Raw genomic sequence first — 26,561 nt, 5'->3', positions numbered from 1 at the left:
CGACGCTGGCCCCACACCAGGGCTGGACTGGACAGGAGGTGGCAGGGAGGAGCCTGAGCCCAAAGCCAGCCTGGGGCGTCTGGCCTGACTTTGCTCTTGAACCCTGTGTCCTTGGCTGTCCATGAGGCATTCCCACACCTCCACAAAGCAAGGGCATCAGTTGATTCAGTGGTTCTCCACCTCGGGCCCTTTCATGCACTGCCGCAGGTCCCCCACTGGGACATTTTGCAATGTCTGGCAAACATTGTGGGGTGTCACAACTGTGTGTGGAAGTCACCGGCATCCAGTGGGTGGAGACCAGGGCTGCTGCTGAACACCCTCCCGTGCATCCTCACAAACCATCCGGCCTCAAAGTTCATGAGCGTAGAGGCTGCAGGACCCTGGGCTAGGTGGTCTCCGAGGAGACCTAAAACTGTACAATATTATGGTTTCCCTGCTGGGGGCTCTGCCTCCCAGATCACCGGCTAGAAAGAGTTACCACCCACTCATGTCTTCCTTCCCGGCCTCCTCTCCGTTCCTCCTGCACAAAGGTGAGGGTCTGCCCCTCCCCCAGCACTGCCAGGATTCAGACCAGGCTAACGCTCCCCTGCCCAGCCCCCTGCACGCAACTCAGACCAGAAGGACGGAACCCCATAACCATTACGGGTCCCACTGACATGATGAAGGGTGAAGATCTACCAGCATCACCCTGTCACTGCGACCCTGCCCTCCCAGCAGTCCTGGCCCAAAGAGATGAGCTGGTCCACCCCTCTTCTGTAACAGACACAGAAACTAGGGTGTGAAGAAAAGACAGGATCTGCCTGAGGTCCCACGGGGAAGAAATGGAAGTAGCACAGAGGGCCCCAGGTTTCCCCCCAGAATCAAGAGCCCAGAGACAGCATTCATCCCACCAAGCCAGAACTTTCTGCACCTTTAGTTCTACCTTGAAATAACGACCGTACTTAAGGACAAGAAGAGGAGTAAAGACCAATCAAAGGGCTAGAGAGACCCTAGCCAATCAGTCCACCGCTTCCCAAGCCGGACTACAGTGCAGAATGATCTGGAAAAACACAGATTCCCAGTCCCACCCCAGACTGATGGAAAAGACTTCTGAGGGGGGTGCCCTGGAATGTATATTGTTCTGAAGTCCCTTTGGGGACCCACACTCAGTCAGGGAGACCTGGCCAGGGGTCTGTGATGGATGCTCAGCCAGGCAGCTCAGCGCACGGGACAGCAAGGCCCAGACCCGAACGCCACAGCACACTTCACAGCACAGAACAGCAGAGACAGTTCTGACCTCAGGAAGCCCAAGAAGGGCAGATCTTTGCCAGGGAAGGGACAGGCCCCCCTCAGGGAGGTGGGAGAAATCAGGCTGGCCTCCAAGGTGATCCCAGAGCCCTCCACCCCTCCTTTGTTGGAGACACCAAACCCAGGGTAGGATGGGGCTGATGAATTTAGGGGTGGGTTGGGGTGTGTCAGATACCCCTTTAACTTGGGGCCTGAGAGGCAACTGGGGAGCCACTGGAGAAGATATCCAGGTGGGGCCAATCCCATGAGATGCGGGGGGCACTGGAGCCCTGGGGCCGCCATTCTTTGAGGCCAGCTGAGGTCAGGGTCTGTCTCTGGTTATGGTAAATGAGAGGAATAAAAGGGCTATACACACGGTGAGAGGCAGATTGGGGAGTCCACGTACCCCGATGATGGCATTCAGCTCTGTCATGGTGACCTGCTTGGCGCGCTCCACGGCCTGCGCCACCTGCTGCTGGTGCTGGGGGAGCAAGGTCTGGTCAGAGGTGGGGCCTCCCTGCCCAGGAGGCTCGGGGGTGGGGGGGCCACACGGGGCAGGAGGGCCACAGTCCTAGAGGAGGGCCACAGTCCTAACAGGAGGGTCACAGTCCTAATAGGAGCGTCACAGTCCTATAGGTCACAGTCCTAACAGGAGGGCCACAGTCCTATAGGAGGGCCACAGTCCTAAAAGGAGGGTCACAGTCCTAGAGGAGGGTCACAGTCCTAACAGGAGGGCCACAGTCCTAACAGGAGGGTCACAGTCCTAACAGGAGGGTCACAGTCCTATAGGAGGGTCACAGTCCTAACAGGAGGGTCACAGTCCTAACAGGAGGACCACAGTCCTAACAGGAGGACCACAGTCCTAACAGGAGGGTCACAGTCCTAACAGGAGGGTCACAGTCCTATAGGAGGGTCACAGTCCTAACAGGAGGGTCACAGTCCTATAGGAGGGTCACAGTCCTAACAGGAGGGTCACAGTCCTAACAGGAGGGCCACAGTCCTAACAGGAGGGTCACAGTCCTAACAGGAGGGTCACAGTCCTATAGGAGGGTTACAGTCCTATAGGAGGGTCACAGTCCTATAGGAGGGTCACAGTCCTAACAGAAGGGTCACAGTCCTATAGGAGGGTCACAGTCCTAACAGGAGGGTCACAGTCCTATAGGAGGGCCACAGTCCTAGAGGAGGGTCACAGTCTTCTAGGAGGGTCACAGTCCTATAGGAGGGTCAGTCCTATAGGAGGGTCACAGTCCTATAGGAGGGTCACAGTCCTATAGGAGGGTCACAGTCCTAACAGGAGGGCCACAGTCCTAGAGGAGGGTTTCAGTCCTAACAGGAGGGTCACAGTCCTAACAGGAGGGCCACAGTCCTAACAGGAGGGTCACAGTCCTATAGGAGGGTCACAGTCCTAACAGGAGGGTCACAGTCCTATAGGAGGGCCACAGTCCTAGAGGAGGGTCACAGTCCTATAGGAGGGCCACAGTCCTATAGGAGGGTCACAGTCCTAACAGGAGGGTCACAGTCCTATAGGAGGGTCACAGTCCTCTAGGAAGGGCACAGTCCTATAGGAGGGTCAGTCCTATAGGAGGGTCACAGTCCTAACAGGAGGCAGACCAGGGCCACTAACCAAAACAGGACACGGGGGATGGGGAACCCTTTAAACCCTTTTCAATGAGCATGTACGCCAGAGGAGGTTGTGTAAAGCCCCAGGTTGTCGACTTCTGTCCACATGAACGGACGGACAGGGGCCGCTCTGGCAAGGCACAGAAGACAACGCAAAAGAAGGTCTTACCTCTTGTGACAGGAAAGGCATGATCTGTGCTAAGATCGTGTTCAGCCTCTTCGCAATCTCTGTCTGCAAAGGGAAAGAGGCTGCGTGAGGCTCAGGCAAATAAATCAAGTTGCCGAAATGTCAGACTGTGGAAGGGCAACCCCCCGCCAAACCACAGGCCCTTGACAGGCTCCATCCTTCCACCCTCTATGGACCTCCTGCCAGGAGGCCTCGTGGAATCCACAGCGTGCAGCAATTCCTTCCAACTCCCTCCAACCAACCCAATTTCCAGGAGCTCCAATTTCCTATCAGAGGTGGTCTCCATGTTTGGTTCAGAGTATACAGTTTGCCTCCTCTGGAATGGAAACCCTAACCAAAACAATGCAAAGCTAAACAAGAACAACCCCCACACCACCCACTGCGGCGAAACCTTTTGTAAGAGCAGACACAGCGCGATGAGAAGGAATTGCTATGCCCAGTGGCCCGACAGGCAACTACAATTCCGACTCTCAGACTCCCAGACACATCAGGAGGTGGGGGAAGACCCCCAGATGCATGTGCCAAGTGCTCCCTGGGGCCAGTCTGATGCCCAGTGATGTAGAGCTGAGAGGGTTTCCCTCACCCCCCCTTTCCACCGCTGCCTCTCCCCGGCAGACCAATCCCTCAGCCTTCTAGTGCTGTCCAGCCGGAAATCCCACCATCCTTCTGGGGAGATCAAGACTTGCCTTCTCGAAGATGCTGCTCAGGACATAACTATCGGAACCCTAGCCTTTCATCTAAGTTGATCACAGAAAGACAGATCAATTCTCTGCACCACCCCTAACACTACAGAAAAGATCACATTCAGAAAAACATCAACTGGGGACTTCCCTGGTGGTCCAGTGGCTAAGACTCTGCGCTCAAAATACAAGGGTCCAAGTTCAGTCTCTGGTCAGACTAAATCCCACATGAGACAATGAAGACTGAAGACCCTGCATGATGCAACTCACATCCGGCACGGCCAAAAGAAAAAAAAATTTTTTTTTAATTAAAAAGAAGAAAAACATCAACTATTTTTGCCATCTATGTTCTATGTGAGCCATCTCAAATGAAGACTGGTTTAAAAAAAAAGAAAAAAAGAGTGGGGCTAAATGGTTAACAGTCCAGACTGGAAGGCTGAGGACCACTGACAGACAAGTCTCAGAATTGGTTCCCTTATCTCATTCTGAATCCCAAGGCTGCTGGGACTGAGGTCCCAGAGCTGGCTTCAGAGCTCTCATCAGCACAGAGCAATCTTTCAGAGACAAAACCATGACAACAGCCTTTAAAAATCTGTGATCATCTGCATGTCAAATGACTCCGGATGAGAAATCCTTGTGCATTTAAAGTAAAAGCAATGCTGTCTGAAGGCTTACAAGCAGACCCTGGCCCTAAGGAGAATTCGTGGGGCCAGGCCAGCATCCCTACCTACCCCAACCCGTCCCCAGCCACTGATGAAGATGCCTCTGGTTGGTGAAGAGATGGGTCTCGGACTAGGAATCTGTGGGCTTTTGTGGGCCCATGTCCCGGGGCTGCTGGCTACAGTGCAGGTTCCAACAGAGACCTCTTGTCCAGAGCATCAGGGGCTCCTGGGTGGGGATCACAGATCACAGCTCTCTCCTGGAAAACTCTAGATGGGGCACTGGGGGTAAAGCAAGTCTTTGGTGCGAAAGACTGTCCCTCATATCCTGGACCAACCAGTGCCAGTAATGGTCCCCACGTTTCCAAACTCATCCTTGGCTGAGTTCCAAGGGACTAACAGCCGTACCTGTACCTTTGGGTACAGATCTTTACTTCAGCAAAGACACTGTACAGTAGCGTTTGTCACAGCATCAGTGCTATCCACATAAGTGCTCAGTCGTGTCTGACTCTTTGCGGCCCCATGGACTATAGCCTGCCAGGCTCCTCTTGTTCACAGGATTTCCCAGGCAAGAATACTGGAATGGGTTGCCATTTCCTCCTCCAGGGGATCTTCCCAACCCAGGGATCGAACCTGAGTCTCCTGCATTGCAGGTGGATTCTTCACCACTGAGCCACCTGAGAAGCCCTGCTATACACACTTGGGGCTAGATAAAACACTGCTGGGTGGGGCTGTTCGGGCATTGTAGAGTTTTTAGCAGCATCCCTGGCCTCCTCCCACTAGATGCCCATCATTCATACTCATAAGGCTCCTGGGACGATTACCAACTATTGTATAAATTATTAATCTCGCTAAGTGGAAAGAGTTCTCGTCCAAAACAGGGTACCTTCTCATTTCTTTTCACTTTTTCTTCTCCCACATTGATTGATAGTGGGAAAGGGAGATGAAATGTAAGAGTCAGAACTGTGTATGTCAGGAATTCTAGAAACAATCAGCTCAGTCCAAACCTGTATAGAACAACATAAACACTCACCTATCACATGTTTATGTGCCAAATAAGACTAGAAAGTTTTATTTAAAACACAAAGCAAAGAGAAATAAACAAAATAAATCATCCTTACCAATGAGCTTAGGGAGCTCACTGGTCCAATGTCCGTTACTCAAATGACTGGCATGGCAGGGACTGGTACAGGATAGATGCCCAGTAAAATCTAGAGACAATAAGAATCTCACTGGTTTCCCTGCATGTGTGTTTCAAGACTTCATATTACAGAGTCCCCTGGCTGGGGATGTGGGCCTGCTTCAGTGTGGGCAGAACTGGGGGGAGGGGCAGTGGTGGGCAAAGTGCTGACCTACAACCGGGAGGTGGGGTGGGCAGCAGCTCAAGCAGTGGTCAAGAGGCACCCAGTGGGTCCCTAGCTGTTGCCCGCTCCTCAGCCAGGAAGGCAGCCGGCAGGCTCTGAACCTTCCCTGTCACTCTGGCCCACTCAATAACTACAGGTCTTACCATCTTTGGGGTGGGTGGTTATCAAGGAGTCCTATGTGTGCATGCTCAGGCGCTTCAGTCATGCCTGGCTCTTTGCGACACTTTGGATTGTAGCCCACCAGGCTCCTCTCTCTGTCCATTGGATTCTCCAGGCAAGAATACTGGAGTGGGTTGCCATGCCCTCCCCCAGGGAATCTTCCCCGACCCAGGGATCAAACCTAGGTCTCCTCCATCCCCTGCATCGGCAGGCAGGTGCTTTATACTGTCGCCACCTGGGAAGCCCATAAAGGAGTCCTAGCTGTTGCTTACTTCCTCTAGCAAACAGGTCAAGTGTCAAGATTTTGGTAGCTAAAGGGACAAAGTGAGAAGTAGCCAACCTTCCCCTTCCCCTTGCCCACATCTTTTAGCAAACATGTGGCCACAGGCTGCCTCCAGGTGGAAATCTTCCCCTGCAGGGCCTGGTCCAGAGCCCAGCATCCTCTGGTTATGAGGAACAACCTGCTGGGATTCGTGTAGCTCTATCTGGTTCCAGGCTTGGCCTCCCGGCTACAAGGTGACCATGGCTGGGTCGCTCAGAGCAAGTCCCCTCTCATCTCTCCTTTCCACCACGGGGAACAGTTCTTGCCTCCCAACCCCACCCACAAGTCAACCAAGAGTCAGCAGAACAAGATATGGAATGTTCCAGAGGCTTGGGATATCAGCCTTCAGGCTCTCTCCTGGGGTCCAGAGTCAATGAAGAGCAGCCTCTCTGAGAGGCAGAAAGGATTCTGGCCCATCATGGGTCAGGACTATATAGGGTTGGGGGGTAGGGGAGGGAGGTGGTGTCACCCTTGGTCCCTATTCTTGGATCTGGGGATTTTTTTTTTCTGGGGGGAAGTGGGGGTGGAGAAAGCATGTAAATCCCATCCCTCCCAGCTGAGACTGTCCCCTGCCATGGGCGACACCGCCCTCCTGGTCTCTCCACCACATGGAAGCAGGAACTGAGCCTTGGTTATCTCTAAATCGGTGGCTCAGTGGTAAAGAATCCTCCTGCAAAGCAGGAGACAAGGGAGAAGTGGGTTCCACTGCTGGGTTGGGAAGATCCCCAGGAGAAGGCAATGGCACCCCACTCCAGTACTGTTGCCTGGAAAATCCCATGGATGGAGGAGCCTGGTGGGCTGCAGTCCACGCGGTCGCTAAGAGTCAGACATGACTGAGCAACTTCGCTTTCACTTTTCACTTTCATGCATTGGAGAAGGAAATGGCAACCCACTCCAGTGTTCTTGCCTGGAGAATCCCAGGGACGGGGAGCCTGGTGGGCTGACATCTATGGGGTCGCACAGAGTCGGACACGACTGAAGTGACTTAGCAGCAGCAGCAGCAGCCAGTATTCTTGCCTGGGAAATCCCATGGACGGAGGAGCCTGGCAGCTACAATCCACGGGGTTGCAAAGGGTCAGACACGACGGGGCAACTAAGCACACAGACCAATCCAAACCTGAGTTCAGCATACACCAGAGGGTCAAAGAATGAACAGGCAAACTGTTCCCTAAACGACTTTAATTTTTTAATGTTTATTTTTTTGAGGGTGGTGACTGAGGATGGGAAGCTCTGCAATAGAAAGTTGGCCTGACAGAACCACTCTTAACAGCAATAATAATAATAGCTAACATCCACAGATCCAGCTGTTCTGAGCATTTTACATGTGTGAGCTCACAAGAACCCTATAGGGAAGGCACTTTCTATAAATCTCCAGTTTTCAGATGGAGAAACTGACGCCTGGCAATTAAGCAACTTCACTAAACGACTTCCTACCAAGAAGCCAAATTTCGACATTTTGAGAGAGCTCCGAGAAGCATTTTTGAAAGAAAAACTACTGTCAGGGTTAATAATTGACAGCATTTCCGATCAGAACAGCTGTTAAAACAGCATTTGATCCAATTCAAACAAGCTCTAAACATCACTTCCAAGAAAGGAAAGAAAAAAAGAATCAAGACGTGTGACTTCAACAATCAGGACAGGTCACAAATCACAAATTGGAACTAGAGCCTATGTTGGAAAACTCCTTCTGGCAATGCCAGGCATCCCATTATCAATATGGCAGCTGGGGCTCGCAGGGTAGACCTCCACCCATCTTCCCTCCATCTCGGCCTCAGCAAAGCCACAGCCTTTGAGTCAGAGCCTTGGAGGAGAACCTGGGGGGAGGCGAGTGCCAGGCAGCCGGAGGATGGCTTCCTTTGGAAAAAGGTGTTTGGGGAGCCTGGTGCTGCCTTTCAAAGTTTCTTTTCAAGTGTGGTTCAAAGAAGGCAGCTTTGCTGGTGGAAAAACATCATTCCTCAGAAGGAACTAATCTACTCAACACAGAGAAGCGTGCACAGAGATCCTGCGAAATCCGGAGTCTGCGCTCCCAACTGGCTCTGGCTGCAGAAGGAACATCTGCCCCGCGTCTCCATCGAGACTGTTAAGCAAATAAATGTCGGAACACAGGCTAGTAGGGGGCGAGTGTAATTTCCCCAAGAGCTGTCTTCTCACTGTGCCTTAGGAACTCCCATTCACAGGATCATCTCATTGTAGCAGGACCTCTGAGCATCCTGCTATCAACAGAGGGCTTTCTCAAAGTACACTGCTCCAGTCACGCCCGGCCACTCCTGTTTGCTGCAGTTCCCATCCTTCTGACCTTTGACCCAGAACACTTAAGGGAACTGGAACCTGTCCTTGGCCCACACCCTCAGCAGCCTCTTGCTCCTGGCCTGCAGCCTTCAGCCCGTCTTCGGCTTTTCTTTTCTTTAATTTAAATGCCTGCTCAAGAAACAGCTGACAGCCACTTCCCCCAGACCATCTCTCTGGTATTTAAACTGCTGGTACCGATCAGGTCTAGAAAATGCAGACCTCATTCTAACCTCAGCCAAATACAAACAAGGAGCAGGAGGAGCCTGACTGCTTTAGAGTTCTGAACCCTGAGCCACACAGAAATGACCTGCGTGGCTTTGGGCAAATCCTTTCCCTCATCTGGGCTTCAATTTTATTGTCTCCAAAACAGGGGGATGATAATAAGACCTAAGAGCCATCGTTTATAGAGTCTGAGAATACTAAACGCTCCCAAGTGGCTCTGTGACACAGGGATTCCTCCAGAAAGCTCAAAAAATAGAGCCGAGCATGAGTTTAAAGGACGAGCAAAGAAGAGGCAAGCCACCTCGAAATGTGGATGGACCTCAAAATGTGGATGGATGCTGAATGGTGTGGACTAGACTGGGGCTGGCTGGGGCTTGGTCCCCGGGACCAGTCTTCACGGCATGCGAACCATTCGAGTGTGTCCATCAGCCAAACTGCCCAGAACAGTCACAGAACAGGCAAAAGCAGGGACATCCTATCCTATCCTATCTGTAAGCGTCCTGCTGCTCCTGTCTGGGTTCTTTCCATGATTCAAAAGGAGCTGCAACCAGCCAGTAATGGGCTCCTCGAGGTGTTTCATTCAGCAGGAAAAAACTATTGCCTCTCTGTGAGGCAGCCAAGGGGCCGCTCCTGGGTTCCTGCTTTTGCTTCTAAAACAAGGACTTCTTCACCGGACAACCATGCAGGCTCTTGGAAAGAGCTGTGTGATTCTGGAGATGCGTTTGTGGATGTGTGTAAGAAAGATGAGCTGAGGAAAAGATACCTCCGTGAGACATGAGTTATATTCCAAGCCACATGGAATGCTGGCTTTCTCGCCAGCTCCGTGTCTGACAAGCCATGTGACCTCTGAAGAGTCATACCCTGGTGGCTGGGCCTTCTTGCAGCATGTATGTCTGGGGTGGCCACTTCAGCCTGCTCTGAGGTTTTTGAATTTGAATCGGGTTTTACCTAGCTCTCCGACTTAAGTCCTGGGGTGTTCAAAGCGAGTCTATCTCACCTTGAAGTAACATCACAGGGGCACAGGGAGAGGTCGGAGGCCGTGCAGAAGGTGGAAGCGCCAGCGGCCAGGTGCCACAGTCATCCAGCAATCAAATGTTAGAAGATTCCAGAACAATGCATCCGAGCAATTTTACTTTAAAATATCCCATTGCATTTCCTAGGCAATTCTAAATTGATAGGCCCTCGATTATTGGACTCCAAGATGAAATTCCTTGCCAGGCAGTTTCTCCTCGGACCAAACTCAGAGAGCACTGAAATAAAATAAGTGGGTGTTTTATCAGCAGAGAGAAGGAAGTCCAGGGAGGGATGAGGCCTCCAGCAAAAGCCGGGGCGGGGCTCCCAGGCCGCACTCCATCCCTACCATGTACAGGCTCAACGAGAGAACAGTTCCACGGTATCTTTAAGAAGAGGGTGAATAAATGACCCACTTAGCAGCCAGGGAGATAATGACCCCTGCTCCTGGAGGGGCCGGGGAGGTTTACATCACAGATCACTCAATGATAGGTGAGCCTCCTTAAAGGCCCTTTTAGCACTGACATATTGATCAAATTATATATAACTACAACGCCATTAAATATTTATGCTTCCGAGGAAGTCTGCTGAATTCTTTATGCCGGGAGGGCTTGGAACAAGAAAAGGCCAGTCCTGGTATGACCCTGAGGCTCTGTCTCCTGGGGGAGGGAAGGGACGCTGCCGGGGGCTGGCATCTGACTGGCCCCCATGCCCTTCACAGAGAATAAGGATGGCAGCCCTTATTCAGCAAGGGCAGATGAAAGGCGAGGGAGTCTTGAGGACTAGGTGTGACGTGACCCTGCCGTGTGCTCCGCTAAAAGGAATCTCACCTTCCTTTTCTGTGCTCACCAGAAACCTTAGACATTTTCTGCCAAGAGTCCAGGGAAGAAGGGAATTGGGAATAGGGATGCTAAGTGAGGAAGTAAGGGAGTGGTGTGAGGTGGGGGTGGGGGGTGGGAGGGACAGAGTTAATGTCTAGGCCACTAACCCTAGAAGGAGTTGGCAATGCGATGTCCAGAGACCTGCATGCCTGTCCCAGGGTGACCTGCGCTAGGACCTCAGCTTCTGTTGCATAAATGAGGCTGATTGGGGTTTAGGATAATAATCAGTGCTCTCAAAACCAAATTCGGTGCTATGTGCAAGCGAGTACCCTGTCCTGGAGAGCATTCAACTCCAACCCTACAGACACACAGGGGTGGACACCACTCCATGGGAGGGACCTGGAAATCTGACAGCCAAGTCCCTCTCTGCCTCTAAGACTTTCATTTCTCAGACTCTCGGTTTCCATCCACCAGGCTTCCTGTTAACAAGATCCAATAATCTTTAAATATTTGTTCACTTTAATTTCTTGGTTTCTAAAACACATTAAACTCTGCCCGCCTCCCACCCCTACTCCAGGGAATGGTCCTCAAAGAGCCTGCTTGTGTAGATGGAACAGGGAAAGTCTTTTCAAATTACAGCTTCTCCCAACACTGTCCATTCATCCCAGGCAGGACCAACCCACCAACCTTTTCCCCATCTCTCCCTCCCCTCTCCATCTCTCCCTCCCCTCCCTCCCCTCAGATAACCCCCGGCCCCCTCCCCCACCTTCCCAGACTCCATTGGCCAACTCCTGCCAGGAGGAAAAATTCTCAATTCATCCCTGTGGGGTTGCCATGGCAACCCCCAGCCACCTAATCCCCCTTGGAACATTATGCAAATCTCCCTTTGCCCCTCTACAGGCTGTAAAAGTCACATTACCCTTGCAGAGGCAGCTCGTTAAATTTTGGGGGTCTCCCTGTAAGGTCAGTGCTACAAATGAAGCACTGGCTATGAATTTTAAGGATGGGGCTCTCTGGGAAACCTGGGGGGGCAGGAAGGGAAAAGCAGGATGTCAAGAGTATTCCTTAACAGACTGACTGCGGGCAGAAACACCCCATTTTACCCTCACCACCAAGTTCACAACCTAAGAGCAAGTCCTTTTCCTAGTTTAAAAATGTCAGAGGGGCCTTGCTTCCCCAGACAAAGATGGCAGGAGTGGTGGCATTTCATAGGCCATAAAAATCAAGATCAGGTATTTAGGAACTTGTTTATATGATCGGCTCCCTCTCAGGCTGGCCTCCCCTCCCAAACCGCCAGCACATTCAACATCTCATTTTACAGATGGAAGAAAACAAGGCCCAGAGAGGGCCTGGCTGCCCAAGGCCACACAGCAAGGCAGTGGCTCCAGAGCCAGACCTCCCTCTCCTCCATCACGGGTTCTCAAGCAGGGCAGCTTTGGCTCCCCCGGGGACATCTGGCAATGTCTAGAGACATTTTGGAGTGTCACAACTGAAGTACTGCTACTGGAATTAGGAGGTAGAGCAATGCTGCTGAACATCCCAGGACAACCCCATCACAAAGAATTATCCAGCCCCCAACTGCCAACAGTGCCCAGGGTGAGAAACCCTGGTCTACGCATCACTGACACATTTCACTGAATTCGTAAAAGCACTGTCTGAGGACTTCCCAGCACTGGAACTGAAGCCCTGACGTACAGGTGGGTCTGGAGGTGGGCCAGTGGGCAGACCACAAAAGACCACACCTTGATGTGGCCTCTGGATAAAGATCATTGGTCCAAATGAAACAAGCCTAGTTCCCAGTTCTGAACCCGCCCCTTGTCAACCATGAGACTGCAATCCAGTCACTTAAACTCTTGAAACACCCGTGTTCCTACTGTGAGGTGGGGCTTAAGGTGTCTACATATGCTAGCATGGTGGAATCAACCAGTCCCAAAAGAGAAAGGGCTCTGGGAAGTCCTACGACAGCAGCAACACCAAGGAGCTGGTCCTCGCTCTCTGAGGCCTTGGGAGCTTTGGGCACTGTCCCGCTGTGAGAAGCCCTGTTGAGGTCTCCCCACACACAAAGGAGGTGCTATGCTGAGCAGTCAACACACATCATCTCACTTCACCCTCAAAACACTCTATAAATGCACAGGCCCATATATGATACCACCGGCCACAAGTGGCTGGTGAATGTTCACTCAAGTTCAACTTGAAACTCAGCTCCTCAGTCACAGCAGACACATTTCAAGGCTCAAGAGCCCCATGGGGCTGGTGGCCACCATACTGGACAATAAGACAGACACTTCCACGACTGCAGAAAGTTCTATCAGGCAACACTGCTCTAAAGATAGGCAGGCATCCTCATCACCTCCGTTACAAATTCAAGTTCACAGAGGACAAAGGGGCTGCCCCAAGTCCCACAGCCAGTAGACCCAGATTGAGGGCTCAAACCTAAGTTTGTCTGACTCCAAAGCCTGTCTCTCAGCCACCAGGACAGGCCAGCTCCCAGATCCTGGTACTCCGCCCCTAACTTCCCAGGATCCCCCCTTTGAGAACCCACTGATTTCTGACGAAGAAACTCTGATTCCACTGGCACCTTTGTGATAAAGGGTTTACCAACGACCCATCACCTGGAGGCCTAGGAAATGCCCAATGTTCCTGCAGAACCAGAGGACTGAGAAAGGGGCATGGTCAGAGGGACACAGAGGGAGAGCCAGGGAAAGGTGGTCCTTTGAGAAGTGGGGGTTGGAATCAGGTAAGAGATGAGAGGGAAAACCAAAAAATGGCTAACAAAAGGACTTCCCTGGTGGTCCAGTGGCTAAGACTCCAAGCTCCAATGCAGGGAACCTGGGTTTCATCTCTGGTGAAGGACCTAGATCCCACATGCCACCAGCTAAGTCCCAGCACAGACAAATAAATAATAAAAAATTTTTTTAAAAAAGGCTAAGAGAGATGATCATATCCACACATACAAACACTACCACCTTAAGGAATTCTTGCAGGCTGAGCTCCATGGTGCCACACACACTTCCCAAGTGACACGGCCAGAGCCAAGCCAACAGGGGGAGGACCCTGGCAAGGGCAGGGTGCCTCTCTGGGGCTCTAATGCTCCTCATTTCTGGCTGGCTTTGTAGAGAGCTGTTCCCCTGGGATGAAGTGTGAGGTCCTGGGAAACAGCGTCCCTGACCTCAGTCCCTCCAGAGTCGCGCCCTAGGACTCCTGCTCTTAGGCCAAGCAAGATGACGCCAGACTGCAGCCCTCTCCACGGGTGATGGAGCTCTGAGGAAGCATCCCCGTCTCTTCTCAGAGGAAGGCTTTAAGGAGATGCTAAAGCACCCAATGCCCGATCAGGCCCTGGCCAGCTCACCACCTCCATCTGGCCCATCTCATCAGTATTGTCTTCCCACCAGACTATTCAGCCCCTCAACTGTAGACCATTTGGTATCACCTGCAGCTTCTCCCCGGCTTCCCCACTGGCTCAGCAGTCAAGAATCTGCCTGCGATAGAGTAGACGCAGATTCACTCCCTGGATCGGGAAGATCCCCCAGAGGAGGGCATGGCAACCCACTTCAGTATTCTTGACTGGAGAATGCCGTGGACAGAGGAGCCTGGCGGGCCAGTCCAGAGGGCCACACAGAGTTGGACGTGACTTTAGCGGACGCACACAGCTTCTCCCAGGCCCGTGCGTCTGCCTGATGTCTTCCTGGGCAACAGTGCCTGTACCGGGCCCCACCTCAGCTGGAGGACGGACTCCTGTCCTGGTTCCCCAGTCTACACTAAACTGCCTTGCTCCTCCCCAGCAGATATCACCACTGATTCCCAAAGCACCTGCCAGGATGTTCAGTTTTAAACCAGGAGAAGAACAGATCTGTTAAGGGCTCTCCCTTAAGAAGTCCTGGGAGACTGCGTAGGGGCCCCTCCTCCAACCCTTCCTCACATAGTCCTCACCTACTGGCTGGGTGGTGAAGGCGTCCAAAACCAAAGGAAGCCTCCTCAGCTGACCAGGCAGGAAGAATCCCCTCCCCTGCCCCTTGTTGCAAAGAGCTGGAAAGAACTCTTTTTGCGTTTGAGGGAAGATGTAGCCTTCCAGTGCAAACTAAAAAGTTCTCATTCAGAATTAAACGAAAAAAAAGTCGAAGAGCTGTGAACAATGGTTATCTAGGATTTAAAAGGGCAATGAGATAAGGCCCCAGCACTTGGAACTCCAGGCCCATATAGACAGATAGCTAAGGCATGACAAGCATCATTGACTAAGTTACCTCCAAGCCATTAACCCTTGCTTCCTGCTGCTCAGGTCCTCCTATAATCTAAATCCAGCATGCTTTCCCGGCTCTTCCCCATTCCTTATCCCCTCATACCTCTCTTTTATCATCTTTCCCCAACTATCTGGTTCTTCACCCCTCTCCTTTCTTCCCCTCTCACACTATCCTGTCATGTGAAAGAGGAAAAAAAAAAAAAAGGCACTTAAGCCTATTAAAGACACGTTGAACTACAGGTTTATGACACATAGTTCTTCCTACAATCACGACTTTCGCAGCCACAGGCCTCTCTCAGAAACCTGAGAAAGCCTGGCAACCTTCCCAGAAGGTCTGTGATGTTATACAGGGTCAGGGAGAGGCCCCCCCCCCCCAAAACTGGAATGTAACAATCCTGGTCTGTGCATGCTTACGCGTGCTCAGTTGCTAAGTCATGTCTGACTCTTTGCAACCCCATGGACTACACAGTCGATAGAAAATTCCCCAGACCAGAATACGAGAGTGGGTAGCCATTCCCTTCTCCAGGGGATCCTCCGTACCCAGGAATCAAACCAGGGTCTCCTGCATTGCAGGCGGATTCTTTACCAACTCAGCTACCAGGGAAGCCCCATAGCCCGCCAGGGCCCTCTCTATCCACAGGATTTCCCAGGCAAGAATAATGGAGTGGGTTGCCATTTCCTCCTCCAGGGGACCTTTCTAACCCAGGGATCGAACCTGTGTCTCCTGCATTGGCAGGTGGATTCTTTACCGCTGAACCACCATGGAAGCCCAACAGTCTGAGTCCTCCCCCAAAATACACACTGTGCACTCACGACCGGCTCAGAAGCCTCTGTGAATACAAAATGGTCCTGTCCCTCGCGGCGCCCACAGCCTCACTGCTGCTCCACACGCTCCCCTCCCACCCTAGCCCCAGTTTAAGAACACAGCCCGGTGGAACCATCAAGTATACAGGTCATCTTCACACCCCAGGCCTTTCCTGCCATGCTCTGACACTGTCCTCCTGGTGTGTGTTTGTCCTGGACCCACATGCCTGTGACTTTAGGTTTCTAAGACAAAAATGTCTTATCTGCTTTGCAAACAAGTGCTCCACAAATGCGAAAGCCTATGTTATTATAGTCTCTAACTACAGATCAGAATTTTCACTCTGTCTTCAACAAAGGCTTTCTCTTGGCAGCGCCTAGAGGTGGTGGCACCTGCCCCAGGACCCCACCTGTGTCCCTTGCATGGTGGGTGAACAAAACGGGGCCCCTCTAAGAAGACAAGGCCACGGCCACAGCCAGACTCAACCCCAACGGGGCTCCCCGCTCACCTCAGCCCCACTGCTGGGAACTTTGTTCTTCCTTCACCCTCTAATGGGTCAGGGAAGGTTTTGGTTATAGCAGTGAAGGGAACCCCTTCTCAAAAGGCTATTGCACCATCAAAGTCATGACGTTGGTGGAGTCAAGTGGAGGGAGGTATCTGTTCTCAGGCAGAATCTTCAGGGCTGAGTCAATGAGTCCCTGTTAGTCCCCGAAGCTGGGATGAACGTCCCCTGCAGAAGGCAGGTCCCTGCCCTACTCATCCGCATGATTTCCAGAGGGACCTCTGTACAGAAGGGCCTCCTAGAATCTGGTTTCAAGGGCTTAGAGGGTTCTAATCTGACTCCCCATAGGCTGACCCCTTTCTCCCCTAGGTGGCCTCTGCCTGCTCATCCACGGTGACGAGGTGACATCTTGGAAGCCTGCCCCGCTCCACCCTCACGCTCACTGGGCAACATCCTTAGCCACCGAAGCACTCTACATCACTGCTGGGGAGAACTGCAACTACCCCCGTTACCTCCTCCAGAAGACCCTCAGGGGAGGCACCCCACCCCCCCACCGCATAGCCCACAGGCTGCCTGCAGTGGATCACACCCCAGACCTTACTTCTGTGGTGGCAGGAAATTCCCCCTTCCCTAAGTTTCTCCTTAGCCTCAACTTGAGAGGGAACATTTCTTTTGAAAGACAAGAGGGAAAAAAAAACAAAAGCCAAGGGAGAAAAGCAAGGAGAGAAGGGGAGAGAACGCATCTTGGCTGTGAGTCTCCGAGAGCATTTGTTGAAAACAAGATATTGTCCCTTTAAGCATATAAAAACAAGGCCCTTGAGCGCGCAGTTCTCACTCTGGTACACAATTATGGGTGCTTCCAGCTGTCTAGCACTACTTCAAGTGCTCTCTTAAACCAGACTGTCAATGGCATGTTGAAAGCTATTTTGCTGGCTTGCTATCATTAATAGCAAAGTGGAGAGCTGGGCTGATGAGAATTAAATATGGGGGAGGGGGCGGGTCATAACCAGTCATTACAGAATTACCAATATGAGCGAGGAGACAATGCCACTTTGGGGGATAAAGTTCAAACCAGCAGATGATGGTGGGGTCGCCGGCAGGGGAGGGAGACAGACTGCAGGGAGCTGCCCCCACCCCACCCCCAGCCCGACAGATGGACGCGGGCCAGCCTTGGAGAGCCATCTGGGGACGGAGGAGCCACAGAGCAGCGAGTGTGAGCGCCGAGAGGCCTTGGAGATCACTTGGCTGCAACATGTCACCACCTCGCCTCCCGCCCCAAGTGGAGTCCCTCCTCCCTCCCCCCCGGCCAATTCCCAAGACTCGCGGACTTGTGGCTTCCGGGACACACAGCGCTGTGTTCCCAACGGCTGCTGCCACCCCCAGAGGAGCCTCCGGGGGCGCCCGCCTAATGAACACGGCCCTCCGGCTCAAGTAACAGCCCTTCAGCACAGTCTTCTCCGGTGTACTCTTCTCTGACCCGACTCCCCTTTCCCAGGAAGAATGAGCCGCTCTGTCCCCGGGCGCTCCTCCCGTGACACTGGCCCTGTTAGCGCTTACCTCACTGCATTGCAATGACTTATTTAGATGCCCGACTCCCCCGAGGAGGGAAGGGTGTCTGTGAAACCAGCCCCAGCCCACACCCAGCACATCCCAGGCCCCTAATGCTCCGTTTTGGGAATCAGTCCAATCCCCTCATTTGACTGATGAAGAAACTGGATGCTGAGCCAGAGGAGGAAATAGGAGGAAGCCCTGAAAGAGCAACCCCCCCCCCCCAACTCACAAGGCTCGGGGAATGGGAATTCCACCCTCTGACACCACAGTAATCCTGAGCAAAGAAAAAGCAATGATTTTACTGAGCACCTATTATGTGCAAAGCACCCATAGGAGACCTCAACAGAGGGATTCCCCACAGATACTGAGACTTTCTGCATGCGGATCAGTGGGACACCCCACTGAGGTCTGGCCTGGACCACCTTTCCCCGGTATCCCAGGATTTTGTACAAACGAGACGAAAAACACCTTCCCCACACAGAAAGAAAAAGGGAATCCATCCCTTGACTGACTGACTCCAACAACAAAAAGGAAACAGAGGATCTCTGACAGACTAGCCGCTTCCTGTACGAGGGGAAGGAGGAAGCCACAGACAGAAGGCAGCTAGCTCCGTGCCCCTCCGGAGCCCCTGGTCCGGCAAGATTCATGAAGAGTCTTCAGTAAGGAGCCAGGTCCCCACCCGGGACCAGTTCCCATGATCGGTGGGGGCCACGTGCCCATCTCCCAGATCACCTCAATAACAGTGTGGATAAGAAGGAAACGAGCCAGAAAGCACACAGACCCTCACTCTGACAGCTCCATAAACAAGAAGCAATAGGTCCAGAGAAGGCTGGAATGGATGGCAGCCTTGAGGGTCCAGGGGGCAAGTTCTTCCCAGGTGGACAGGACAGGGTGAAGGGAGCTTTCAACTTGGTGGACCCCAAAGAGGAGCAAGGAGATACCCTACTCCACGGCTGAAGAGGATGAGAGGAGAGACAGCCCTGGAGAAGAGCAACAAGGCAAAAACGTCAGAAGGAAACTGAGGTGTGAGAGGGGGTCCCAGATGCCAGTATTCTGACCAAAATAAATGATACTCAAAGGTATTTTTTCTTAGCTCAACTCAGATGCCACACAAATAGGGACTGCCCTAGTATGAAGAAATACGTCCCCTTCAATTTGAGTGTCCTACCTTCTCCCCACCAAGACTGACTCGGACTCCCGGGCAGAGTTTTGGTAACTTCATCACTTGCTGATCCCCTCTCGCTCCTCACACCTTCACAGTGGCCACAGAACTTCAAGATGTTATGTCTGAAGGTCTTTCAGCCCAAGTCCCTTTTTATGTGGGTGGGAGGGCCCAGAGAGGGGAAGTAATAAATAAAAACGTTCCATCTTCCTTTTGAGCCATGTCCATGGCCAACCCCATGGCCATACCCATCCTCAGGTGAAAGATTCACAGGTTTTATCACCTTACCTTACCTGTGAACCTTATCTCCGGGATTGCTAGTTATTCATTGTGTTTATTACCATGCGCAATGAATCATTAGTTGTGCAAATAGCTGGTGGTTCAGAAGAGGACCCTGGGCAGGCAGAGACGATTCAGCTGATATGGTTATACAACCCGAAATGCGGGACTTTGGACTTTGTTGTCACCAGGTTTATAGCCTTAACCTCCTGAGATAATAACGCAGAAAGAAGCAATGGTAATTAAAGACACAGAGTGCTATTAGTTAGTAAACGAGCACTCTTCATTTCTTGAGTTTTGCTAAGAGAGCTGGGCCGGGAGGGAAAGTGGCAAGAGCAGCTCCTCTGGTAACACTGGACTGGATGGATCTGGAAACCTCAGCTCCCCTGCCTGGGCCTTAGTTCCTTCATCTGGACCTTGAAAGGTTTGCAGGAGAAGCCAAAGGGCTCTCCCAGTTAGAACAGAAGGTCAGAGGAAGGGCTGCTTGGTGATGGGAAAGTGGGGGCGTGACACATTCCTCAAATCAATAGGCCTCCAGTGCTCTTCTAAAACCTCAGTGATCACCAGCAAGGGCTGAAAAGATAGCCTGAGCCAGCTTCTCAGAGCACCAGTGCCTCAAACCCTATGCACTACAATTGCTCTGGAGCGCCTGTTTCTACGCTGGCTTTGTGATTTGTGGCTGACACTGGAGAGTGTCAGCCTCTGTGGGAACAAGATGGGAACTGATGAGCTGGCCAGCCATCATCAACTCCCTGGCCTTGCTGAATCACCCTTGACATCCTGCCTAGAAGCAGAGGCTTGGAGGAGGTGGGTGACCTCTTGAAATCTCAGGCCAGGCCCATGATTCTGTAATCTCTGCTTTGCCACAATTAGGGAGGGAAACCAAGAAGGGGAGAAGAAACCATCGACTGTGTTCTCTGGGATTCATTCGACAGCTTGGAAAAAGAACACAGAGGGAGACACAGAAACGGCCAGGAAAGGAGCCAGCCACAGTGAGTTTAACCTCTCAGTAAAATAAAGACTAGTTGGTCATACCTCATCAGCTGCCCTCTGTCAATACTCAGGTCCATCTGGCAGAGCCTGAGGTTCCCAACTAACAGGCATTTCCCATTGAGCCAGCAAAGAAGGGCTCTTGAAAAAAAATATGTGGTGGTGTTGTAAGAGGGGTGTGTGTGCGTGCGAGTGTGTGTATGTATGCATGTGTGTGTGAGCTGGCTGAGGGCTGCCACACTTCCCAAGGTGCTAGCTCTGGAGATCTTCTATTATATAAAAGTACAGACATTCTCCACCCCCACCCCTGAGCTCCAAGATGAAGAATCCAGCCTGTTTGTTCCAGGCAGATGTAATCACACGAACAGTCAAGTCTAGAGGGCAGGACACTGCATGAATAATTCAAGCACTCCAGTCACTTGATTGTGTGTGCAGATAAAACACCAGTCAACCGCTAAACAGGTCAGCTGATAAACTTGTTTGCTCAGGCCTAACCACCATCCGCCAAATGCACCCAAGACCCACACTACAATTAGTGGCCGGTTTTCTTCTGCAGAACCCTAGCAAGCCTAGGGAGTGGCCAGCCCCAGGAGGTCAGGACTGCATTTCTCAGAGCAGGGTTTCTTCACCTCCTTGCCTCTTTGTTCCTACACAGCCACAGGGCGATTTCACCCAACTCAGAGGTTGCCATAAACCCAGCAAAGGCACTGTGCTCAGAGCACAGACAGTCCTGCTGGGAAGCAAGTGGGAGCTGAGGCTCCAAGGCAAAGGTGAGTGGCAAACAGGGTAAAGTGCTCGGTCTGGAAGCCAGAGGCCCTCATTCAAGTCCCACCTCTGCCCTCCTGGCTTCCCTAAAGCCTCCGTTTCCTCACCTATAAAAAGGGGGCAAAGAACACATCTATCTCCCTCTGGCAGCTGAGAGGATTAAATGAGATCATGTCACCAAACCTCAGGCATTCTCCCCCTAAGAACCCTGGGTCTGGGGACGGGCCAGAAGCCCCAGATGCACACAGCTGCTCCTTATGTAAACCTCACCACTGAATGTGCTGGGAAGGTGAATAACTCTTCCTGGGTTCAGAGGGGCCCAGGACTCCAGGAGCAGCTCCGCTCCAACAGCCAAGATGGATTCTTTGTGCGAAAGAACCATCCACTTACAGACACAGGGCACACCACCCATGCAGACCTCAACATGCAATGACATATTACACCTTAATTACGAAGCTCTTAGAAGAACGGCTGCTGTAAATTTTAAACCTGGGTGCAATCACCCTCTTTAAACACACCCAAGATAGCAAGCACTGAGGACAAAAAAAGAGGGGTGGAGAATGGGAGGAGGTGGCATCTTGCATAACAACCCAAGGTCCTTGAACACCTGGGACCCCCATTCCACTTCACACATTCTTAATGAACCAGTCGGATCCAGCCAGTTCCACTTAAAGTAAGGCAGTCTCTAGCCCATACTCCAGAAGACAAACATCTTTACTTACAAACTTGTGTCTGTTTATGATTCTTGTGGGTCAAGAAGTTAAAGCCTGGTAGCCTTTTCCCGTGTCTCCCTAAAAAGCTAATCCCTGACTGCCTCCCCAGATTCCTCAACAAACTGAGGCCCCTCTCTGGCTGCCCTTCACCCAACACTGGGGTTCCCTCCAGGAGGGGGAAGGAAACTAGATTCCAAAGGCTCTCTGTGAAGCCACTGGAGCGAGCAGGCAGGAATCTACAAGCATTCCAGAGGTCACCTGCCCTTCTCACCTGCCCTGGGTCCTGCCCCCTTAAAAGAGCAAAATTTAAACCTTGTAAACCACTGTTCATTTAGAGCAGAAAATCCATTCAAGTCACGGTCACCAAAGGCTAGAATGAGTCAACAGCCTTCTGAGATTTCAAGAACACCAATTGTTAAAAAGAACAACCGGCCCGCGCCATTTCTCCCTGCCAAGTCAACGCTAATCGCTGGCCAAGCCAAACTATAGGCGGCCTCTCCTCGGAACACAAATATACAAACAGGCCTCTCCCACAGCCCAGCCCAGCGCCCAGAACGAGTTACTGATATGCACTGAGATAAAGGTGTTTGTATTTGCCCGGTTTGAGGTATACTGTTATTAGAAGAGTGACAATACGGGGTAGTTTACATATCCATCACACACCAGCTAAACTGGTTTGACTTCAGGATTTCAAAGCTGAGCTCAACCCCCAGCCATCTCAGAAGTCCTGGCTAGGCTGCTCCTGGCTTGTTACTTCACCTCTTAGCTTCACCCTAGAAAATGGGAATGATCAAGGCAGCCTTTACATTAAGATGGAGATGAGAAAGTTGCCTCATATACGCAAGGTACCGGGCTGTAATTCATCCTTCATTTATATTTTTAAGTGGTAGGTAGCCTGTTTCCTTAAATTTTGACAGCTCAGCCTGGCTTTTAAGACTCTTGAAGTTTAATCTTATCAAGGGAGAACATCACATTTTTGCGCATGCGCACATACACACACACACATACACGTACACACACACACACACACACACACACACACACACACCCCCTCCTGCCTTTCCTTTTGTAAATTCTACATTAAAACAGATTAAAGCAGCCAGCTACATCTGGGTTACAGGAGTTTGTAAAGCGGATCCTGAAGGGGCAACTTTCCTTTTGCTCCTTACCCCTCCACCAAGATCCAAGACCAGGACAAACTTCACAAGCTCAGATGCTAAAAGCTCAACATGTCTGAGAACTCAACCAAGCCTCAGACCCTGCCTGTCAAGAGCTGGATCTGTAATTAGATATATATCCTAAAGCACTTACCTGCTTGTGCATCTCAATGTTCAAACCGTAGGACATCTCGTAGTACTAAAAGTAAAAAGAACTGCCATTAACGCACACCACCAAAATCTGTGTTCCAGAATCGTCTTTGGAGAAGGTTTTGGCCAAAGGGTACTTTTAGGATACATTTGCTAAAGAAGTTTAAGTCAAACCCCAAAGCCAGCTACAAAGGGGCTGAAGAGTCATATGAAGGACTCAGGAGTGTTGTTCTCATCTCAACAGAATACCCTAATGTGCAATAGTGTAAGAAGAGTTGGGCCCTCCCTCCCACCAGCCCTGCCTGTGCCATATATCCTGTTTATACAACGTGCGGGTTCAACAGGGAATCATGTGTACACTGGGACCGCTTGCCCTATCAGAGTTACTTAGCAATGTGTCCAAGGTCTCTTATATGTGGAGAGCAATGCATGGAGTCCCACAGAAGGGCCTCCAGTGCCGTCCTCACCATCAGAAGATTAAAACTTGCTGGAAGAGACACTGGGAAAAGGGAGGACACGTCTACACACTGCCCCAGGGTCCATGAGATTCTCAGTGGGGTGATCCCTAAGTGAGCATGGAGGCAAAAGGCTCCTCCACTCTCAGGAACCCCTGGGGAGAAAAGAGGAAGGGGGAGAGGTCTTATGTCCCACTCTGGCTAAATCCCAGGGCTGCAGAGCAGAGAAGTTTCTACACACTCCCAGGAGGTCTCTAAGAACGATTTTTATCCAACCCCGATGTGGGCTGATCCAACCCTATCTTGCTAGTGAAGACAGGACAACCAGCCCTCAGGGAAACCTTCAGAACACAAATCAAAGGCGCACAAAGGTAGTGTACGAGGAGGGGGGTTGGGTTTCTCTTTCTGCCCCTCCTCTCACCCACCCTCCTCCAAGTGGCCCGGGCTGACGGAGGCTGGTGAAAAAGGGTCGGAGGGCACACTCGGACTACACCCGCTGCGGGGGCTGCCCCGCGGAGGCTGAGCAGGGCTCCCCAGGCCCACGCCACCCTGGCCGGGTCCCAGCCGCCTCTCACCATCACATAATGGCGCTGCATCTCCGTCTTCTCGTTCGCCAGCTTGTCGTACTCCACTTTGAGGCTACGAGGGCAGGAGGAGCCGGCTCAGGCCTGGTGCCTGCACAGCCTCCTCTGGGACCCCAACCCCAGGGCGTCTCAGAGCCACTTGGCCACTTTCCTGACACCCACCCCCGGGGGTACTCCCCTCATCCCGCAGCCTCCGGCGGAGGGGGACGTGGGTCCCCGACACAGGCAGGGGGAGTGTAACAACTTCAAACTTCCCGCGGCCGCGCGAGTGAACTTATCCGGGGCGCGGGGTGGGGTGGGGGCCGGGACCCTGACGCTGGCTCGCGGGCCCTTGAACCCGGAGAACCCCCAGAACCCGGAGCGAGCCGGCTCGCGCCCGGATCCCTCAACTTCCCTCACCCCGGGAGCCGCACGGGGAGCCGGGAGGCTGCCGGCAGCAAAGGGTTAAGGCGCCGCGCTCAGAAAGGGGAAACAAAAGGAGGAGGCCCGGGCTGCCCCGCCGCCCCGGGGTCGAGAGCCCGCTCAGTCCCCGAGGGGTGGTGGCAGGAGCCGCGGCGGGGACGCCCCCGCCCTGCCAGCCCCGGGGCGGCCCCCAGAGGCCTTACCTGTGATATTGAGCTTGAAGGAACTGGAATTCGTCTTTGATCCTGTCACAAGACTCAGCCACCGTGAATTTAAATCCTGGCTGCCCTGGTTGATGGGGAGCCTGAAGCCGGCCAGGACAAGACAGTGGAGGGGCGGGGGCGTCAGACCCGGCTCCAAGCTGCCCAGGCCCCTCAGCGGCTTTCCCCGGTTTCCCCCCGCCCCCACCCCAGCCAAAGGGGCCTCCCACAAAGCCCAGAACCTTCCCAACAAGTTTCTCCGGTCCCCGACGGGGAGGGGGGCGCCCTAATCTCTCCCTCTCGGCCGCGGGGCTCCTATCCCTTTTACTAAGGGGCTCCTATTGCCAAGTAAGACGGGGACAGAGGAGACAACGAGTGAGTTGGGAGACTTAGGCGAGGGGGCGGGGGACAGCATGAAAACAAACAGTTCCCCAGGAACACTGGGAGCCCCTCACGCCATTAGGGCGGAATTAACCTCCCCTCTCTACGGCGCCCCCCCATCCCCATCCTTTGTGTGAGCGCGCGCGCGCGCGCGCGCACACACACACACACACACACACACACGCACGCACACATACCATAAAGGTAGCAACAAGCAAAATGGAGGTGCCAGATAAACTGCCTCCTTTACCCTGCCATGATAGATGCTTAAATAAACCGAGTTGCAATTACTCACCGGATGTCTGCCTTGCGGATACATGGCAGGGAGGGGTCGTGATTCCGAGAGCGTGGAAGCGCAGAGAGCCCGGGCCGGGGAGGTGCGGGGGAGGGGGGAGCCGAACCCGAGCGGGGGGCGGCCGGGAAACCGAGAGCTCGCCCCCGGCCCCCCCAGCCCGATCTCGCACCGAAAGCCCAGAGTCCGGCGCCCGCACCAAGCGGAGACAAAGAGCCGAAGAGCAGGCGGCAAAGTCGTCGGCGGGCGCGGGCTTTGTGCACCTAGGGCTCCGCGAGCTGCGGCCGGCCGCCTTCCCCCCGCTGCGTGGAGCGCGTCAGAGCCGGGGGCTGCGCGGACATCGTCGTCTCCCCAGCGGGTCCGGCGCGGGGTCCCGAGGTCTGGGGGCCCCTCTTGGGGCAAGCGCGGGCGCCCTCCGGTTCACTTAGCGCGTCGCGCCGGGAGGGGGGCGCGCCAGGGCAGCCCCAGCATCCAGGGCGCACGGGTCCGATCCCAAGGGCGGCTCTCGGCGAGAAGAGGAAGGAGGCAGGCACCGAGGTGGCGGCTTGGGGCCGCAGGAGCGCCGGAGGGTGAGGGCGGGAGCCCGGCGCGGGCGCTTCGACGCCCCCCCTCGGAGAGGAAAGCCTGCTGTTCCGTCTGCTACTGCCGCCGCCGCCGCCGCTGCAAGCCCTTCCCAGGGCCGAGGAGGAAACTCCGGGTTCAGTAGGTGGGAATCAACCGCCCTGGCATCCTAACTCCAGTAGGCACTAGAAGCCGACGCAAGGGTGTCCTCGCTGCTCCTAGTCCGAGCGCCGAGTCCCCAGCGAGGAGCGCTCGGTGCCGCCACCGCCGCCTCGGAGCGCGCAGGCAGAAGAGCGCTGGAGGGGAGACGCAGCTCGAGACCCGGGAGCTCTGCGGCTTCCTTCCTTCGCCTCGGCCCGGCTCTCCTCTCCGCTCCCCGACACTCCCCACCCCCCACCCCAACACACACCCAGCGCGCGCGCACACACACACACACACACCAAAAAAGTGCCCCGGACCTGCGGATACCACACACAGACAGGCGAGGGGGACGAGCACGAGGTCTGAACTGCCGCGAGAGCAGTTCCAAATAGGGACTGAAAAGTAACAAAATAATGTGGCAGCTTCGCCCGGCGCTGGCCAATGGGAGCGCGGGGCCCCCACGTGGGGCAGCTGGACTCGGCTTGCGACTGGGCGCCGCCGGGCGCGACGTCACAATGCCCTCTTGTGTCTAAAACTATGCATGAAAAGTAGCAATCAGGCCCTACCCGCTGGTGACTTTCGCATGGGAGTGAAAAACAGCGCTCCTCAGATCAGGAATTAACCGAAAGACATATAA

At 53.3% G+C, this 26,561-nt stretch overlaps 1 protein-coding gene across 11 annotated transcripts in view; it reads right to left on the bottom strand.

The window, feature by feature from the left end:
• Positions 1–26,276, bottom strand: part of TLE3 (TLE family member 3, transcriptional corepressor) — a 48,868-nt gene extending 22,592 nt beyond the window's left edge. For 2 of the 11 annotated variants that reach the window (XM_061157961.1, XM_061157963.1), the window contains exons 1-6: positions 25,226–26,276; positions 24,553–24,653; positions 23,939–24,002; positions 22,913–22,957; positions 3,056–3,118; positions 1,643–1,747 (exon numbers count right to left, since the gene is read on the bottom strand). In XM_061157961.1, coding sequence (XP_061013944.1) covers positions 1,643–1,747; positions 3,056–3,118; positions 22,913–22,957; positions 23,939–24,002; positions 24,553–24,653; positions 25,226–25,249 — 402 coding nt within the window. In that variant the 5' untranslated portion in view covers positions 25,250–26,276. Of the gene's footprint in view, positions 1–1,642; positions 1,748–3,055; positions 3,119–18,860; positions 19,247–22,912; positions 22,958–23,938; positions 24,003–24,552; positions 24,654–25,225 lie in introns of those variants that run through there. The other 9 variants (XM_061157970.1, XM_061157972.1, XM_061157965.1 and 6 more) reach the window with 5 other exon arrangements.
• Between the last annotated feature and the right edge of the window lie 285 nt (positions 26,277–26,561).

The sequence above is a fragment of the Dama dama genome, chromosome 12, assembly GCF_033118175.1.
Source record: "Dama dama isolate Ldn47 chromosome 12, ASM3311817v1, whole genome shotgun sequence".
NCBI lineage: Eukaryota > Metazoa > Chordata > Mammalia > Artiodactyla > Cervidae > Dama > Dama dama.
The sequence above is the reverse complement of the archived record's forward strand: the minus strand, read 5'-3'. Positions and strand labels throughout refer to the sequence as shown.